The sequence below is a fragment of the Ambystoma mexicanum genome, chromosome 5p (assembly GCF_040938575.1).
Source record: "Ambystoma mexicanum isolate Mex_15411 chromosome 5p, UKY_AmexF1_1, whole genome shotgun sequence".
NCBI classification, from domain to species: domain Eukaryota; kingdom Metazoa; phylum Chordata; class Amphibia; order Caudata; family Ambystomatidae; genus Ambystoma; species Ambystoma mexicanum.
The window spans coordinates 277301429-277320855 of record NC_090930.1 but is presented as its reverse complement, the minus strand read 5'-3'; the positions used below and the strand labels follow the sequence as shown (position 1 = coordinate 277320855).

At 46.4% G+C, this 19427-nt stretch overlaps 1 protein-coding gene across 1 annotated transcript in view; it reads left to right on the top strand.

Annotated features, from left to right (window-relative positions):
- The window catches only part of UBE2A (ubiquitin conjugating enzyme E2 A), a 297203-nt gene that overhangs the window by 112841 nt on the left and 164935 nt on the right, over positions 1 to 19427 (top strand). Inside the window, exon 4 of the mRNA XM_069612709.1 lies at positions 5828 to 5917. Coding sequence (XP_069468810.1) covers positions 5828 to 5917 — 90 coding nt within the window. The remainder of the gene's footprint in view (positions 1 to 5827; positions 5918 to 19427) is intronic.

Below are 19427 nucleotides of genomic sequence, written 5' to 3'. Positions count from 1 at the left end.
TTGTCAGGTAAAGAGGGGCAGAATGGTGGAGACATTTATGGATCAAAGAGACAGATTTAAGGCAGTTCTTGTCTGTTGTGGAGAGCCAGTTGACAGATCTTCGAATATCTGAAATGTGGGCTTTCTTTGGGAGACTGAGGGCTGCTCTTAAGGAATTATTCTGCAAAATGTGAAACTTGTTTATGATGTATTTGTTACTGCCTACGTATAGCGCATTACAATAGTCCAATTTGGGCAGGATCAAAGCTCTAGCTAGGGTAATGCAATTATTGGATGAGAGGAAAGGTTTGGCTGGTCTGATGAGTTTGCAAGTATAGGATGTGGCGGAGGCCATAGCGTTTACATGGAAGTGTGGAGTCTAAATGGAAGCCCAGGGTTTTTACCTCCTTAGCCACGGCAATGGTATTATTGTCAATTTCAAATGCAGAGTAATTCTGGCCAAGTTTTGTTCAGGTTAGCTGTTGTGCCCAGGATGAGGAGATCTGTTTTATCATCATTCAGGCATAGACCATGGGAGGCCATCCATGCCTGGATGATGAGGTACACCCTGTTTGCAAAGGCCAAATCCTTGTCATAATCCCCCGTCAGCATCGGCATAGTTTGTGCAGGTGATACCCAGACCGTCAAGATCATCAAAAAGGGGCTTTGTAAAAATGTTGTATAGAGTGGGCGAGACACAAGAGCCCTGTGGCACACCGCAAGTTATAGGTATTGGGTCCGCAGCTGCTAACAGGGAGACGACTTGCATTGTTCTATTATTGAGAAAGGACTGAATCCAGTCGATTGCCTCTTGGGAGAAATGGGCTGCCTTCTAAGTGCTTGCAGGGGATCTCATGGTCGACCAAATCGAAAGCTGCTGAGAGATCAAGGAGCAGCAGTAGTGCTGTCTTGCCCTAGTCTCTCAACTCATCAATTTGTGCCTTAAGGTCTACCAGCGTGGTCTCGGTACCATGTTGGGGTCTGAAACCAGATTGTCGGATTCCTAGGAGGCTGTTGTATTCGAGGTAGTGTCGGATTTATAGGTATGCTATTTTATCAAGGATTTTAAGTAGGAATGGTACTGTGGTAATTGGTAGGGATGGAGGGATCTAGATTTTGTTTTTTGAGGAGTGGGAGGACCCAGGATTGTTTCAGGTTATTAGGTAGAATATCTGAGGTGAAGGATGCATTTATAAATTTGGTAATGAAAGGGGAAAGTTCACGAGCTGCATCTTTTATGAGTTGCGCTGGGCATAAGTCACCATGGCCGTTTGAAGGCTTAAGAGTAAGGATGACTTTTTCAACCTCTATAGTGTATACTTTGCGAATGTTGAAATGGGGGATGGCTACATAGGATGTAGTGGAAATTGGTAACGGTGCTGTAGTATTAGTGTTGCTGGATTTCGAGGTGGTAAGAGTGTCTTTTTTGTTATTGATCTTAGTTTGTTATTTATTGGCTAGAGCGTTTTGTATGCCCGTGCACCAGTTTTTGTCCTTGAGCCAGGAGTCTGGAATTTGCATAGGGGATTCTACCTCTTTCCGAATAGCAAAAAGCTCTTTGGTGTTGGATTTAGCTTGGGAGATGCGGAGGTTGTAGGAGGTTTGTTTAGCAAGGATAATTTCTTTTTTTAGAGGGTAGCTTGTTTGCTCAAGTTGTTCTAATTAGTCTCGGATGGATCTAGTCTCTAAATTTTTTCGCAGCAACATTTCCCTTGTCTAAGTTTAAGATGTGGAGTGAAACATGTATTCACGTGTTTGCAAGGTTTGCTCTCTCATTTTTAATGGTGCTATGACATCGAGGGATGATGACATCACTTTGTTGTACATATCTACCATAGTGAGGGGATCCGTATGGTCTGGGATAGAGTTGAGAGTGGGTAATATCAAAGGGATGAGTTTTTCTGGAGTAATGTTTCTTTTATTTCTAGTGGGGACCGTTGGTGCTATACTGTCGATAAGCAGCAGAGCTGATGCCTTTAGTGAGAACATAATCAAATGATGGTCGGACCAGGACTGAGGCATGATGGATGTGACCGTGATTGGGCAGTTGTGCTTGGCAATCCAGTCAAGGGTTCTGCCTTTGGTATGGGTGGGAGCTGTAATCTTTTGGGTAAAACCTAATTCTTCTAAGGAGTTGTTGATTAAGGTTGCGTTAGGGTCTAGGGGGTCGCTGAAGCCAAGGTTGAAATCTCCTAGTATGATGCTTTGAGAGGAGTTTTTAAGGTTATTGGACAAGATGTTGGTTAGGTCCTCTTCGAAGGATCCTAGAGGTCGGTATATAAGGTGGATGGATACTGACTACGTGTTGGATATAGATAACTTGGTGGTTAGAAGTTCACAGGAGTCAATATTGTAGGGTGGAGAGTCTCAGTGTAAGGTTGGTTTTAGCTATTATTGCGAGGCCTCCACCTCGCGAGGTGGTACGATCTAGTCTTAGCAAGGTGTAGTCATCTGGGATGGCTACCATAATTGCTGGACCAGCTGCAGGGTGGAGCCAGGATTCAGTGATTGCTAGGAAGTCCATATTTTCTTTTTGTATTAGATCGGCTATATCTGTTGCGTGGGCAACCATAGAGTGGGCATTTATAAGAGCGCCCTTAATCCCAGACTGTGCTGGTTGGGGCAGTGAAGGCTGTATCTTGAGATGGCATTCAGGGCAGAAGTGGGCTCTCGGAAGAGTCTACTGTTCAGTTGGAGGGGGTGCTGTGAATGGCTAGTTTGGCAGGGGCTAGTATTCGCATTGCTTGATACTTTTTAGGTAGGGGGTCGTACAGTCTTGGGAGTCTCACGCATAATTTGAGATTCCTCTGTAATAGGGTGCAACGTCTAGAGGTCATGTCAATCTGCTTAGGGAGATTGTGCGCAGACGCTGGTAGAGGTGTGTAGTGTAGCATAGTGAAGTCTTGCAGGGTGATTATGTGGAGGAGTGTCCTTAATGGACCGTATAAAATGGTGGGAGGTACATATCGTGATCGTATGCATAGGGCTAGTTGAGGGGTGGACCAGGGATAGATGTGCTGTGTAGATAGCTATGAAGGCAAAGTTCATAAATGGGACCACAGGTCTATAATTTGGCACTGAGCAGTAGGTGTAGCAGAGTAAAGCTACTGTCTATTTGCAGGCAGGGCAAGGTAGATCTGACAAGGCTAGCATAATGCATATGCAAAGGATCTATAGCTAAACAATAGGAAGGATGCGTGTATGGCGTAAGTAAGCTGGGATGAGGCTAGTAATTGCTGTCCTTTGTGCAACTATTGATACTGCTCACTTTACTCTTGAAGTCTGGCTTCTCAGCCATCGCTACCACTTTACTGTGTAGTACAGGCTTGTACCAAAGGTGAATTTGTACTGTCACTTGTAGTCTTAATTGTGTGTGGTGTTCCCAAAGGCTACTGCATATGATTCTGCCTAACAGTAACTTTAACTAAATTGAATCCCAAATCAATTTTGCTGCGTATGCCAGGCAATCTAAAGAGGGTCTATTTTGAATGCCCTAGAGGAGGCTGGGTACTTGAAAAATCACATTAAGCAGTCTGGTCAATATTACCACGTTAAGAATCCATTGAGATCCGTAAAAAAGATCTGAAAGGCTGGTCCCTCTTAACAGGAACCCAGAAAGCATACCATGTGGCTAGGGTTAGAAAGACATCCTGTTGAAACCCAGACCCTCGACATCAACATTGTAAAATGAAAAAGCAATTATTTTTTAAGAATCCAGACGAGGTTACAGATAACCTGTATCCTTCTTACTAAGATGTGAGTGATGTCTGCGGAACAAAGCATGAGTATTCTTTAATCTTACAGTAAAAAAAAGGGCAAAGCTTGGGATGGTGGGCGTCCAGCATGTACCAGGCACTATTAGCAGGACCTTGGTTTTAACCCTGTAAAACCACCGATGGCATAATCTGTCTTGATCAGTGGCGTTGATGTGGAAATTGCAACAAAGTTCTTAGCAGCTCAGAGTGAGTTTGTCCTGATTTATTTTATTTTTAAATGTATATTTTTGCATTTATTTCCGCGCGCAAAACCCAGAGGCATCTGGGCGCTAGTTACAGAAAGTGGCTAGTACATTAGAGAAGCGCAATAGTATGCATAATGGTTACAAACTAGGTGGGTGAGAGTATACCGGCTAGTGGAGGCTCACCTCATGGTACAGGGGGCTACATCAAGTATGCAGGTACAATTTGTACCAGGAGGATAGCTCCGGGGCAATGCGTTCGCCTTGGAAGCAAGATGATGCGGAGCAACACTGGTTCAACCCCCGGGTCCGTGATTCGAAACCTCTGGGTATTAAGCGCGTTATAACTAACCAATTACAATTTTGTAAGATGTGACATTAATGAGTGCACAGATTGAGCCTTACCTCATGGTGCTGGGGGCTACATCCAGTATGCAGGTACAATTAGACATGTTTGGTATGGTGAATAGCACAGGGCTGCACAGTCAAATGGCGTGCATTAGGCAAGTTATGTAGCAGTCCACTAACCATGCAAGGTAAAATATTGGGGCTGTGGGAAGTATCAGTGGGCAGAAAAGAGGTGGTATCAGCAGAATTATAACGTGATGATGCACCTAATCTAATAACATTACAAGCCATAGCGCTGGTGGCGAGAGAAGCAGCAATGGGTAACTCGGGTAAATTAGGGAACATTCCAGTGCTCGCTGCAACAGCGGCGTTGGAGGGCAGGTCATGGTATTAGGAGTATGCAAGACTGCGAAGGGCAAATGAGGTGAGACACGAACAAAAGCATTACAATGAACCAAAGTGCATACTTAAATAGCATAGCATGGCAGAGTGTATAGGGTCTGAGGAGCAGCAGTGAGCCAGGCATGCAGAATGCTGTTGCCAATAATAAGTGACGCTGCAATGTTTTGAGCAACGAAAGTGAATGCTGCCGGTTACATTTACGTGTTGACAAGGAGAGCTGGCATTTATTTATTTTGCAGAAGGTACAAATGTCCAAATTGATGAGCAGCGCCATAGCCAGGTGGTGATCATCTCACCTGGGGTGTGTAACTGGCAGGTATAGCTGTTATTGGGGGCAGGCGGCATGAAGTGATTATATGGACGTGCGGCAAAGAGTGCTGGAACACTCTCACTGGAAGGCAGGCAGGCAGTAGGTTGGAGGCAGGAGCGCCATGTCGGAGTGTTTGTTTCAGGACTAGGAATGCACAAAGTGTCTCGCAAACTCAGCGGCAGGATAAATAGACGCTGAGTAGGTGCCGGACATGGCAGCCACCAGGGGAGTGTAATTAGGCACTTTTGCGTGCGTGGATGGGGGGCGGCTTCTGTACCTCTTACCTGGAAATTGCAAGTCGTACTCCTGATATGAGTACGGAAGTCTCGTGGTCGCAGGAATCTGATTTGTATAGATCACAGGTGTATGATATCCAGTACAGACATCAGAAAGTCTGGCATCCAGGGAAAGACCGGGCCATCCACATCCGCCTTGCAACAGCTCCCAGCTACGCCTCCTGGCTTGATGCCGACTTTCCATTAGTTGCAGGGCTTACTCAATTGTGGATGCAGAGGACTACCAGATACTTCTGCTTGGGCAAACAAAGGCAGGCAAGTTGGTGAGTCGGCAGTAATTTCATATTGCACTACCAGGCTGCACGTAATGAGCAACATCCTTGCATGTTTATATAGGAACTGTAGCATGCATTATGACCTCTCATTCTGAAGGTATAGGACATGGGCATCTGCTGAAATGGACATGGAAGGTAAGTCACAAAAGTAGATGGTCTCATGGCACTGTTTGGCACTGTTTCATGGCACTGTTTGGATGATTTCAATGCATAAGATATTGTTGAATGTGAAAAGAAACAACCTTGTTTTTCATTCTAGGAACTTTCAAACTCACAATAGAATTTACAGAAGAATATCCAAATAAACCACCAACAGTTAGATTTGTCTCTAAGATGTTTCATCCAAATGGTAAGTGTGCATTATCTGTTTTGAATATTTTCTCTTCTTTGATAGTCCCATCAATGTGATGAAAATGAAATGTAAATCCAAACTAACTAGCAAAAACTTCAAAATAAAAATGTAATGGTAAACAGCCCTTGTATGTTCCTTTCAATTTGAGTATTTTGTTCTTTTATTGTCCTTCTACAAAAACGGTCTAGGGAATGAGGGATAGAAGCAGTTTGTTTTAATTTCAATTTGCATAACGTCTGCCTTCTCCGGCATCATTTTCTAATGTGTTATTCTAGAGGTTTGCTAAACCTACTGCCTGCCACATCTCTGATCCTGACTACGACTACCTTTATATGCCAGAGAACCTCCAAGCCTTTTTTCACTCAACAAGTTAGCTCCCATATGGCCCTTTTTTCTTTATATTTCATATTTCCACTGCTCTACCGTGTGCCCAACCAACATGGTAAAAATGAATAGTTCTACCGACTTATACTAGAAAAAATCTGGCAACATTTTTAGGTTTGTTGGCTACAAACACTAATTGTTGATGGCCTTCAATGGACTAAAATTGTAGATTGGGGGAGGTGTGCATTGTCTAAAATCTACAAGCCAATTGGTTGGAAGCTAGTCTAGAAGTACGAGGGGGGATTTATAGATAAATCAGGAATTCAAGTGACTGTGTGTCCATATAAACCCCCAGTGATCCGGTTCAGACCCACCTCACAGATAATTCCTAACAAGATCTGTAGTAGATCTTTCCTACCGGGCATCTAGGAGTGACTGGTACAATTCTAGCCTCTCTTCAGTCTAGGATCATCTCCCTTGCTTAAGGAAAGGTTGTTGTTTTTTGATGTGGGAGATATGATTTGCCCGGTATCTATATATAGTCTCTAAGACCTGCAATTTTCATGGGGGAAGATCACATGACGTTTACATCCATTCTCTGATCTGTTGCATTGGCAAAACAAAAGTCGTTGACTTCTCATCAGATGTGCAGCACTTGGAATTATAACTTAACCTTTTTGTGTTAATACTTTTTATTGAGACCTACATTATATGAATAAGTTTAATTCTCAAAAACAGTGGACAAAAATGTCAGTTACTTAAATGTATCAAGAATAACCAGCTAGAAATGGGTATTCATGTTTATCCCGCTAGGATGCAATTTTTAGCCCATATGGACCCATACAAATGGAAATGGTAAGGAAGCAATTTTAGTGAAGAAAAGGTGGGCCTGGCCTTGTCATCCGATAGTACCAGTAAGTTAATCGTTTCTGTGTTACATGCCTTGTAGGGTTGATGTAATTAAAAATGTTCAGTACTGTGAAGACAGGAGGGGGCGGGGGCTATCTGTATTCCTGCCCTCTATATGCCACAATAGAAGCACAGTGCACCCCAGCCAAGATTCTCTATTGTTGGTAGCAATGGACGAGCAATCAAGGCTTAGCTCTCAGGAGGTGATGCAGTCTGGTTCTTAAGTACAGTGTAGTACCAAAGCAACCCCGCAAAGGAATGTCCACACACTGTTAGTGATAACACTGTTCTTTATATAAATAAGGATCAAGTTATATACCACTCAAAACTGCCGGTCCATAGCCAGAGCCACAGTAGGAGCCAGACTCGACTACTGCACGCCTTTCTGGCAGGCACATCCACTAAAAACATCAATAGGCTCCAAATAACACAAAATAACGCGCTCTGTGCAGCTTTACACATCCCGAAAAGTGACCACATATCCCATGCTAGACGTGAAGCCCACTGGCAAGGAAAGGATCAAATTCAAAATCCTCACCCTTACGCACAAATGTATCAATCTTTCCGCCCCATCATACCTCTGTGAAACTTTATCCAATAACGCCTCTACCCGCCCCACAAGAAGCCACGATGCTAACCAATTCCACGTTCCATCTATAAAAAGAGCCAACGCCGGAGGCATTGGCTTCCCCTACATAGCACTGAAGCTCTGGAATGCCCTTCCGAACGCACTTGGAGCAGAGCCCTCCCTACTTGCAATTCGCAAATCCCTCAGAACTACACTATTCACATAACCTTTCTCCTCACACTGATGCTCCATTCTCTCTCACTGATGGTACCACACCAGTTGTAACATATCTCCTAGTGTGCTATCCACGTGTACTACTATATCCTCTAAGATGATCGTCTAAGAATGCAACTTTCTCCTTGCTTATACTATGTAACCTCAAAATGTATCGCAAACTGCAAATATCAATGTAACTACTATGTACTTACTTTGTATCCAGACATGACTATATGTAACAGCGCCACCATGCCCCTGGGCTGCTGTGCGCTCTAAAAATCCGAATAAATAAATATACACCTACAATAACACTTTGTGCTCAGGCAATACTATGATAAATCTGTACAATATCTATGTGGTACCACAGTTATCTTTTGATGCCATTAAAATGCACCAACTGCTGACGGTCTCAATGGCATGCAAATCAAATGGTGAGGTGAATCAACAATGGACATAAGAGGGAAGACAAGTTGGGTGAAACAACTGGCAGAATACTGGGTCCCTACCACTAGACCCAGTTCTGTGTGAGGATCCCCCCTACCTGGGCAACCTGTAAATAAATCAACAAGCCCAGTCCATATAGTGTTAATATAGTCTTGGTTCCTTCTAAAAAGGTTTTACTACCCCCAATTTACCTGGTTTAGCAGAGTTTGACGTCGGGTCGTCGACAGATTCTTCTTGAGTGAACTCGCTTTAAGGCAAGAGCGATGGATCGTCGAGTTTCCTTGAAGAAAAGGTGAAAAATGCCGTTGAAGCAGCAGCTTCATTCCTTGCAGTGCTTGTCGACGATGACGCGTGCTGTGCACCTCGATGATGAGTTTGTTGCCGCAAAGCGATCGATGAAGAACGTAGGCCCAGCAAGGGCGTTGGGTCGTCGGCTGTTGGCGTCAGCGATCATGACTCTACCAAGACTGGCTTTGGGATCTTTGTTGTTGGCCTCTTTGTAGGCTTCGAGTGGTAGTAAACCCAAAATCTCCTAGCCAGGTCCTCTCTTGCATCCGTCCTCGAAGGCACAACAGCTTTCAGATTGCGTTGAAGGAAAGCAGCAGCAATACTTCTTGCGGCTCGGCTTTGAGAATAAGCATCAAGTTTTGACTTCAGCTTCTGAACAATACCATTAAGTGAGAGGTCCTGAGATTTCTGTCTCTCGTTCACACTGCTGTGCCAGGCTCAGGCAGCCATTCAGAAGGGCATTCAGCAGGCAGGCAGCCAATCAGGCTCACAGTGCATTCAGTTCCATTCTTCTTTATTCCGACACCCACAACAAAGAATGTGGATTGGGACAAACACACAGCCATTCAGCACTCCACACTGCATTCATACCAGTTTCGGGCAGGGCTGTCTCATTCATTGTGTCACACACCAGAAGCCCATAACATGAAATGTATATTGGTCACACTGCATTCACCCAGGTCCCACCCTAATGATGTACCCGCAACATACAGTCACTTGGGAAGGCTCCAGCCAGTCTGGCCTGGACTTCCCCAGAATACCATATATGGAAATTTCACCCAACAGCCAGTCAGGGGGAGGGACAGAGTCTGGGCTTCCTGGGACTTGGGAAAACAAGGTAACAGGCAATGGAAAGCAAGAGGCCACAGGGGCCATCTTGTCTCCTATCAGGAATCGACTGATTCCAATGGCAGAGCCTGGGTATCCCAAAATGGAGGATGCTCAGAGCACCTGTCAAATTCAGCGTGGAGCTGCCACCAGCCCATACCCTGCTCTGTGGGCCACACACAGGTGTCCAAAAACATAGACTATGGGTACAGGGCTGTATGTCCCCCCCCCCCCACCCCCGGCCCATGTGTGCCATAAGGGTATCCCAAGCGTCTGTTCACCAAACCAAAGAGAAGATCTGCACTGCCGGGAGTCCCACATGGACTCCTGTGCAGAACATAACACACAACACACATATGATAAAAGGAGTACAGGACAAGGATATGGAGGCCCTATCCCTCCATTGCATTTCCAGCATCACATTATTTCTTGCCTAGCCTCATTTGAAAAAGATCTTGTGGATTTAAAACATTTACTCTGAAGTAAATGGTCTGTTCTCTCCCCCCGCCCCCTGCCGCCATCTTCGCCCCACTCTCGCCCCGTCCCCCCCCTCAACCCGCATTGCAGCCTTTCCTTTCAGCTCCCGAAGGCTGCCATGGAAAGGGAAGAGGGGCCTGCCTCCCTTTCCATGGCGGCCATCTTGGAATAGTATTTTCTTCCTGCATTTGGGACGCTGCAAGGCTTCCCGTTCGCGGAAGGAAAATACTTCTATTAGCCCTGTCCCAGCCCATGGGACGGGTGCTAATGGCCTTACCCCCCCGTCCCCCCCCGCAGAACGGGTGGTTGAGTGGTTGACGCCACATTCCACAGGGAATACAACCGATCAATATTATTTGAGCAATTGTTACATAATTTTTGTCATGAAGCATGATTATATACTAGAACTGAAATGTTATATAGCCTATTTTAGTACGTCTTAAATTCTAATCCACATCATCTTTGCTAGAGTTCAATAGTGTGAGAATAATGTTCCCTCCTGGTAAAACTCCAACTAGCTCCATCCACCTCAACAACGGTTTGGTCCTCTCTGGGAATAGCTAACCCACCCCAGAACTGGCCACTTCAACTAGCCCCAGCTGTTTAGCTAGCCTCGAACCATCAGACTAGCTTCTATACGTCTTTAAACAAAGTGTATGAACACATCCCTGCGTTGAATCAATATAAGGGAATATGTGTAGAACCAATGTGTACGCTTCTCGCACTTTTGCATTTCTATGTGTCAACACTGTCTATTTTGCCTTCTGTTTTATATATAAAGGTTTAAATATGATGTAATATTTACCTCACAAACAGTATTAACACACCATTGATTTAAACATTGCACTTTGATTAAGTGTTGTTAAAAGCGTTACACTATCTATACTCTGCCCATTTGCTGAAACGTGAATATGATCGTTGTAAACCCAGCCAAAGGACTGGATCTTCTAAATAAAAGCAGCTTTGTTTTGAGCATAAAACTGATGTCTCAAGTTATGTGCATGGACTAGAATCAAGGGTAAAATGACCCTACTATGGGGTACTTGGCTTACTTTTGAAGCACTGATACACAATGATAACTGATACAGCACATTAGACACTCAAATTGGATAATGTCAACTAATTGATATGTGGTTGGAGCCCCCCCTTTTGTTTTCCACCATCCACCTCACACAGCTTCCTACTCATCTATAGACCCCCCCCCGGCTATGACAAAAAACCTTGCAGATACATTTGGTGAAGCTCTAGCCACCAACCTCATCCAACACCCAACGCTCACAATCCTACGAGACTTCAACATATGGTTCGACTCACCATCAAACCCCATGACCAGGTCACTTGCAGACTGCCTAGATCCACTCAATAAGAAACATCACACATCCACTCCCACCCACACTCCTGATGCAATATTCAGCACCACAATCATATCCACCCAACCCCCGCGCCTACTGTCATGGTCCGATTACTCAGCACTCTGTTTCACCATACCACTCCACACTGGGGTCAGCTGCCAACACGACCTCCACAAACTGCCCCTTCCAATTTTCCACTATGAACAAATCACCCCAGATCTTGAACTCTCACTCCGCAACTCACTCTCCCTAGTGGAAGGGACTACCAGCAATTCACTCCTTCGACCTCTGGCTTACCAATGCCCTCAAACCCTTCACCCCGTCAAAACGTTGCTCGCAGAGATGTGGAGCATCGCGTTCTCCCCAATCTCAAACGCCTCAAAACTCTCAAGCACCGGCTGGAACGGGCCTGGAGAGCCGACCCTTCAGCCCAAAACACAACCGCCCCATCAAGGCCAACCAGAATCTACAGATCGGAAATCAGAAAAAGTAAGAAACCATTCTATGGGAACCAAATCAAAAATGCCCGCAACCCAAGTAAGGAATTACATAAAATCATAGGAGAATTCAAATCACACTCATTTTCTCGCCTGATCATCCCAAGCCTTATGCGACATCCTCTCGCTCCACTTCTACAACGCTGCCAACGAAAGTCACAAGGCCATCATTGCTAAACTAAACATCCTACCACCCCAATCACAATCCTCATGTGACTCTTTCTCTCCCATCACACACCAGGAATTCCTGTCGCTGGTAGTGACCAGGCACCCATCAGGGTCTCCGAAAGACCCGTGCCCATCCTCCTTGCTCAAGAAAATACTAACCGCCACCTGTGCAGGTAATGTCGCTCGCACAATCTTTAACTACTCGCTCACCTCAAGTTCATTCCCGAAAGCCCTAAAACATCCTGCACCAAACCATTCTCAAAAAACCTACACTTGCCCCGCTTCTCCCCCAAAACTACCAACTGATCTCCAATACGCATTACACCGCCAAACTAATTGACCGTGAGGTTTACAGACAGCTTCGCCAATTTGCTGAATCCAATAACCTGTTAGACTCTGCTCGATTAGGCTTTAGACCATTAAGGGGAACAGAAGCCTCCCTGATCTCCATCTGGGATTACTTAAAAAGAACAGCTGACGCAAACAGCTGCGCGGTTCTAATCCTTCTAGACATTTGCGCAGCTTTCGATACCATCGATCACATGATTCTATTAGACAAGACTACAAACACTAGGAATCAAAAGCACAGCCCTGTCGTAGATATCCTCCTTCATCTCTAAACCAGTCGCAAATCATACACCTTGACCAATTCACATCCTTATCACGTCCAATCTGCAAAGGTGTTCCCCCAAGGAGCATCCATGTCACCGCTAATCTTCAACTTCTACATACAACCCATTCCCGCAGTCATCCGCTCATACAACCTTACCTGCTACAACTACGCGGATGATACCCAGATTCTCCTCAGAATCCCAAATACTGAAGGATCTGCCAGCACAGACCCGTCATTTAGCCCGTCTGATATTGATCCCTGGATGACGACCAACAATCTCCTCCTCGACCCTCGGAAAACCGAAATCCTACTCTGTGGGAAAACATCTCTCATCCCCCAACCAATCCCTTGGCCCGAAGCCCTTCGTTTGCTGGTATGAACGTGCAGCAGGAGATTCCAATTTCTGTGCATATTCCTCCTTCCATAGCTGTGACCAGGTCCAGAACATACCTGTTCTGTAGGGCCACTAATCGTATAGCACGGAGCTCTTCTTTGATTGTGTTGAATCCGATGACTGTTGAGTTGGTCATCATTAGCTCCCACCATGTTATCTGGAGCCATTTTGCATTTGCGTGTGTCTGGAACCCTGGGTGTATTATTGCAGAGAAGAACATGGCAGTCTTGCTGAACAGCCGATGTGATGGTGGTACTTCAAGTGCAGTTTCTGATTTGCCCCATAAGTAATTTCTCTGTCCCTTTACTCTCCGTAATGGGGCACCTTTGATGAGGTCATGGCCAGATGATAGGGTGCTAGGTGATGGCGATCGTTTCCTCCGCTTATTGCCTTCATCCATTTTTGGGAAGTCGTCCATTTTGACATGTTTTTGAGGCACTACTAGCGAGGGTACGTTGACCTGTGCCAGGGAGCAGATCCCTCCCCAGTTAGGTGGTAGTTTATCGTATGCTTTTGTCCCACATGCCCAATAATGGTCCATCAGTACCGCTGTGCCTGATCCCATGTCTCCTATCTTCTCTATCCTCCTGCATCCATAGTTTGTCCCGACTTGCATATCCCCGTTTTGCTGGTAACATAGGGTTGGTGTCAGTGGTCCATCTTCCTTATCAGCCATGTCGGCAAACTTGCACTCTTAGCCCATTCCTTGAGACACTTGTCGTTTTCTTCCTGGACCTTGTTCACTGCAGCCTTTGTTAATGGCTTGCTTCCCACCACTCCATCCACCCATCCATCTTTAGTATATACTTTCCCAAACACCAACATCTGGGGCTGTTCCCAGCAACCGGTTTTTCTCCGCCTGTTTCTCTGGCATTGTATCGTCACCTCCTTTGTTTCTCCTTTCTCTGGTCTGTCAGTTATATACCGGAGTGCTTGTGTGCGTTGCCAGTAGTTGTCGAACATAGGTAATGTCTTGATAAGCTATCCTTGTACGGGTATGTTGCTTTTGATCTCCACCAGAGGGTTGCTGTTTTCCCTTGGAATCTCCCCCGTGTTTGGAACAATGCTTGGTATAGGAGGAATTGTGCCGTTGTTGCTGGTACTTCTGTGGCTACAAAGGTTCTGGAAGCACTCATGGCATACAGAATCAATGAGCAGACATGGCAGCTGTCCCCTGTTGTGTCCTTACCAATTTTTCACATGTGCTTGTACCACATGTTTGTGACATGTCTGTACCAGTGAGATATGTGTCAACCCCATTAATATCAGTACCAATGCTACGCTTACCTCTCCTTACCTTCCTGGTCGTACCACCTGACACCATGCTCCTTGCAGCTTGGGTAAGGGGAACGTTAGTATGGGGAGTTGCAGAGACAACCAGTGCTGAGTACAGCTGCCAAATTACAGCGGCTAGCAATCTGGTGGATAACATGAGCCACACGGTTGTCAGAACAAGCTTTATTATTCTCACCATCAGTAAATATACCTGTACACTTCTTACCACCTTTGTCCGGTCGTTTGATGAGACGATAAAGTTGCCCACCTGGAAATCCCAATAAAAAGCGTTACTTATTAGTATTTGTAAGCATTTCAAGCCTGATTTACTAAATAATCATTTAGTGCCCATGCAAACTGTTCCCATGTTTTCCGTATTGATCAATTTCTAAGTATGGGTAGGGCGTCGTGAAGTTGTGGATACGTTTGCTCTATGTATTCTGTGAAAGCAATATAGTAAACGCATGGCGGTCTTGGCCGGAAGTGTGTAGGCCATCGTATCGCATGAATGTGTTGCTGAGACAGTGCTTCATGGTGTTCAATGGGGGTTAACATCTAAATCAATTTTCAACCTACTTCTAACATTATACATACACATTTTACATAGCCGCAGAACCCTGCATGTGTGGTTAAAAGAAAAGACTATGCTAAGGCAGTGTTAACACAGTGTATTCCTGGTGGGTGTATGTGTGATGTATGTGCAGATCTACATCAAGGCATTATAGATTTTTCCCAGTGGGTAGTTCTTGTGCAATTCTATTATACTCTGTTTATTCATTCAATGAAGGGGATCAAGTGCTTGTGACCTCCTAGTCATTGGGTGATGGACATGCTCTTGTTCATCTGTGCTCATGGGATTGTCAGAGTTTGATGATATTTCTAGTGGGGGGCTGTTACTATCTTGTGTATTTGGTGTTGCTGTAGCGTTGGCCCTGTCAATGCTGAGCTGTGGAGGGTCGATGCTTTGTAGGGCTTGACGTAGTGGGTGTGATGCCAAACGCTTTTACCCTTTAATTTCACAGCTCTTTCTGCAACCGCTTCAACAGTATGCAGCTCTGTGAATCTGGGGGCGTTCCACTTTCTGCAATAGTTGAGTAGGAGGACACTGTCTCCCTCTTTGATGGGTAATGCCTTTGTTGGTTCCTGGTTATCGCTGGTTTCTTGTAGATCATTCTCCGACCTCCCCTGTGTCCATTGGATCTGTTGAGAGATAAACGAAGCACTAGTAACCAGTGAAGTAACGTATTCATGCATTTTACTTCCAAATATTTCGGCAGCCCCTTCACAATCATTGATGGCCTTGTAGGTGGGGCTAATGGGAGGTGCATTTGGCGACCGGTCACCACCTCATGGGGAGTGAGGTGGTGGTCTGACCATGGTTTGTTCCATAGCTCATATAGAGCCAGTTCTTTTTGGTTGTCTGTTGCGTTTTTGCGATAGTTTCCTTCAGGAGGCCGTTGAGGCGTTCGCAAACGCTGTTGGCATGTGGGTGGAATGCACAAGCAAACTTGTGCGTTATTCCTAGCAATGTAGTGATATGCTGGAACAATTAATTGGCAAAGTGGGGTCCATTGTCCAACGTAGGACCTCACAGACACCCCACCTTGGAAACACCTCCCGAACCAGGAACTTGGCTGCCCTTAAAGCCTCAAGTTCATGGTTAGAGAGGTGTTTCCAAGGTGGGGTGCCTGTAAGGCCCTATGGGCCCGCCTCTATCCACCTTGAAAAGGGGAACACCACTAAAAAGGGGAACACCACCACAATCATGTAGCAGCAGCCTTTGCATGGGTTTATCATATCGACCTAGTCGATATGGATGTGTAAGAAAGGGCCTTTGTGTCTGGGTATTACTCTTTGATTAGTTTAAGTGTGTGACCTGCAGTAAACTTCTGGCATGTGAGGCAATTACTGATAAAATGTGAAAAATGGGCATTTAATTCGGGGCAAAACTATGATTCTGATGCTTGGTAATCTGCTTAGAATCACATGCTGTGCATATGGTCCGACATCCAGTGGTAACCGCAGAGTATTGCATCTTGTCTTTCAGGGGACCGAAAGAGGACGTCGGCATAGGCGTGTCTGAAACACTATCCCTATCGTGACGTGTGTAGTACCCAAAATCCCTCACGCGCCGAGGTCCCTCAGATTGTTTTTTTCCGCCCAGATAACTGGTCGCCCTATAGCAGAGCTCTTCATGAGACATTGTTTATCTTACCGAATTGTTGGTTTATCCCTGTTAAATCACTTCGCCTATCAAGAACATCTTCGACGAAGACTACAGGGGTACCGTCTACGGCTGTGGATTCCGGCACCTAAGATCTGGCGTTCGGACCTCCACGTGGTCGGGCCTTCTGGCCGGCCTACACAGTAGGGAGAGTGGGCTTGGCGTTTGCCATACTGCTATGATGTCTTTCCTCTTTCCACTTCTTTCCTTTTTGGTCTGGTCACCCTTCCCTTCTGCTATGGAAAGGACTCCCATTTAGATTCTGCCCTCTGTGAAGGGTCAGATATCCGTGGAAAGACTAGCACATTTCGTGTACGCTTGTCTCCCCCTAGAGCACTAAAGCGGTGTTCGGCGTTCAACTCCTAAACCTAATCCCTTAAGGAGCGCCGGTTGAAGCGATGGGCCGCGTACGGTATGTCACGTGTAGAGCCTCCCTCCCCTGCCGCGACACCAGCCGAGAGTGACTGGGGTACATCGGATGACCAAACGTCCAACGTGGACCTTGTAGACCTTGAGGTGGACGATTCTAGAGCCGCCACGCCCGTCCCCCGACCCTTCCAGGCTCGACTCCGGTCTTGCTACAGGGACCACACCCAGTGACAGGGGTGTACAATCGCACCGCACAATACACAACCCAAGCACCCTCCTCAACGACCTTGTCGAAGAAGGCGCAAGTGCCATCGGATCTATTTGATCCGAAGCCTTCCCCGCATCCGCAGCAGCGCATGACGACTGGGCTTAATAAACATAACAAAGGCGCTACTCCCCAAACTACACATGCCAACGTTTCTGAACAAGAAACTTCAACGAGTTTCAAGGTTTCCAAGGCCCGTGCAGGCCCTAAAACTACGAGTAGGCCTCTAACTAGGAGTAGGCCTTTAACTACCAGTAGACCTCTACCCGAGAAACCATCATCGGAGGCTTTGTCCCCCGAGGATTCAGTAACCATCAGTAAGAGTATCAATAGGATTGCTACAGTGGTGGGCCTAGTACCGGTCTCACCCACAGTTATGGGCCAATTCGCCTACATGTTTTTCACGGTTTTGGAAGACGATCCTGAGGACTCTTACGAAGAGAGCCAGGTACCCCTGTCAAGCACCTTGAGGAGATCCTCTGAACGCCTTAGGGCGGAGGACCCTGTTCCTGCTCAGCTGGGTCCATTTTGGGTCATCCAAGTGGACTACGGAACAGTTTGAGGGGTATATGGATCGGCTGGAGCAGGTTTCCGGGGCTTCTGACCAACCTCTGCCGAAAAAAGCTCGGGTAGACCCTAACCTTCACACACGAGTTGCCCAACACTATGTTGATTATCAAGAAGATGTCCAGAAGGACACGTATAGAGACGTCTATATAGAAGAAGAGGAGACTTCTTTTCTGGACAATTATGGGGAAGATCAAGGCGCAACGGACAACTGGGAGGACCCCAAGCAGGACGATCACAATTCTGATATCATTTGCCTTGACTCTTCCCCATCCACACCGGTTCAGCAAGCTCCCCTGGTGGATGATCAAATGGCATTCAACAGGTTGAAAAAAGCAGCCGAATTCTTTAAAATTGCCACGCTTTTGGCATTGCCTGAAAAGGATTTCGCGGAAAACATTATTAATTACAAGCCTCCGGCAAGCCAGTCTATTCCTCTCTTGAGCTCTGTGAAGAGACGGCTGCCCCCTTCTTTACTCACACCCGCTCAGACTAGGGCTGTGAATCCAAGGGTCGAAAAACTCTTTCGGCCCTCTCCCACCGACCCGCTTTATATCAAAGGGCACGCAATCCCGGACTCGCTGGTGGTGACCAACACTCGCAAGAGAGCAGGGTTTCCCCTTACCACGGGAGAGTCACCCCCGGACAAGGAATCCAAAAGGTTGTATGTCTTAGGCAAACGGGTCACGTCGGCGGCTGCTTATACCGTCCGGATTGCCAATAACACGACGTTATTGGCAAGCTACGTCGACGCCCAATTGAACCTACTCTAGGAAGGCCTCCAGGAGGTTCCGGAACCAACCAGAGCCAAGCTTCTCGCCATTGTCTCCGAGGGCAAACTTGCCAATCAAAATGTTGTAAAGAATACCCTGGCCTCAGCAGAGATAGCAGGCAGGTCTCTCGCAGAGGGTACTCTCCTAAAGTGACACGCGTGGCTGCGCACGTCGGGTTTCAGGCCTGAGACCAGGCATCCATCATCAATAAACCCATTGAAGAGGCCAACTTCTTCGGGAAGGCGGTAGACGATGCGTAGGAGACAGCCAAGGAGTATGAGACTATTAAGTCGCTGCACCAGATTTCCCAAAAACCCTCTTCACAGAGGGGCAGCAATTCTTGGCGGTCCTTTCGAGGACAAGCCCGCGCCGCTCAAAATAATTTCAGCACGGGCAACTTCAACGCAAGTCAACCGGCTGCAAGCCCCACTTACTACCCCCAGAGGGGTCAGAAGCGCGGAAAGAATAGAGGCAGAGGCTCCAATTCCAGAGGTGCGTCAACCTCGGGTCAGAAATGACCACCAAGTTCAGGTCCCCTCCCATGTCTGCCCGGTCCGGGGGCGATTAACATCTTTCCTCAAGGCATGGGAGGGGATAACTTCAGATCAGTGGATATTAAAGACGGTCGCCCACGGTTATTGCGTGGAATTCGCCCGACCTCCACAGTTCAGACGGTCAAAACATCGCCTTTCTCCGGAACATCTGCAGATCCTGGTCCAAGAGGTGGAGGCGCTGCTGGGAAAGGACGCCATAAAAGCCGTCCCGATTCTTCAGGTAAACGAGGGTCTTTATTCAATATACTTCCTTGTACCCAAAAAGGATCTCACCATGCGTCCTGTTCTAGACCTGCGCCCGGCGAACAAGTTCATAAAGCCCCAGAAGTTTTGCATGGTAACACTTCAAGAGGTGATCCCATTGCTAAAACAAGGGGACTTCATGACAACATTGGATATGAA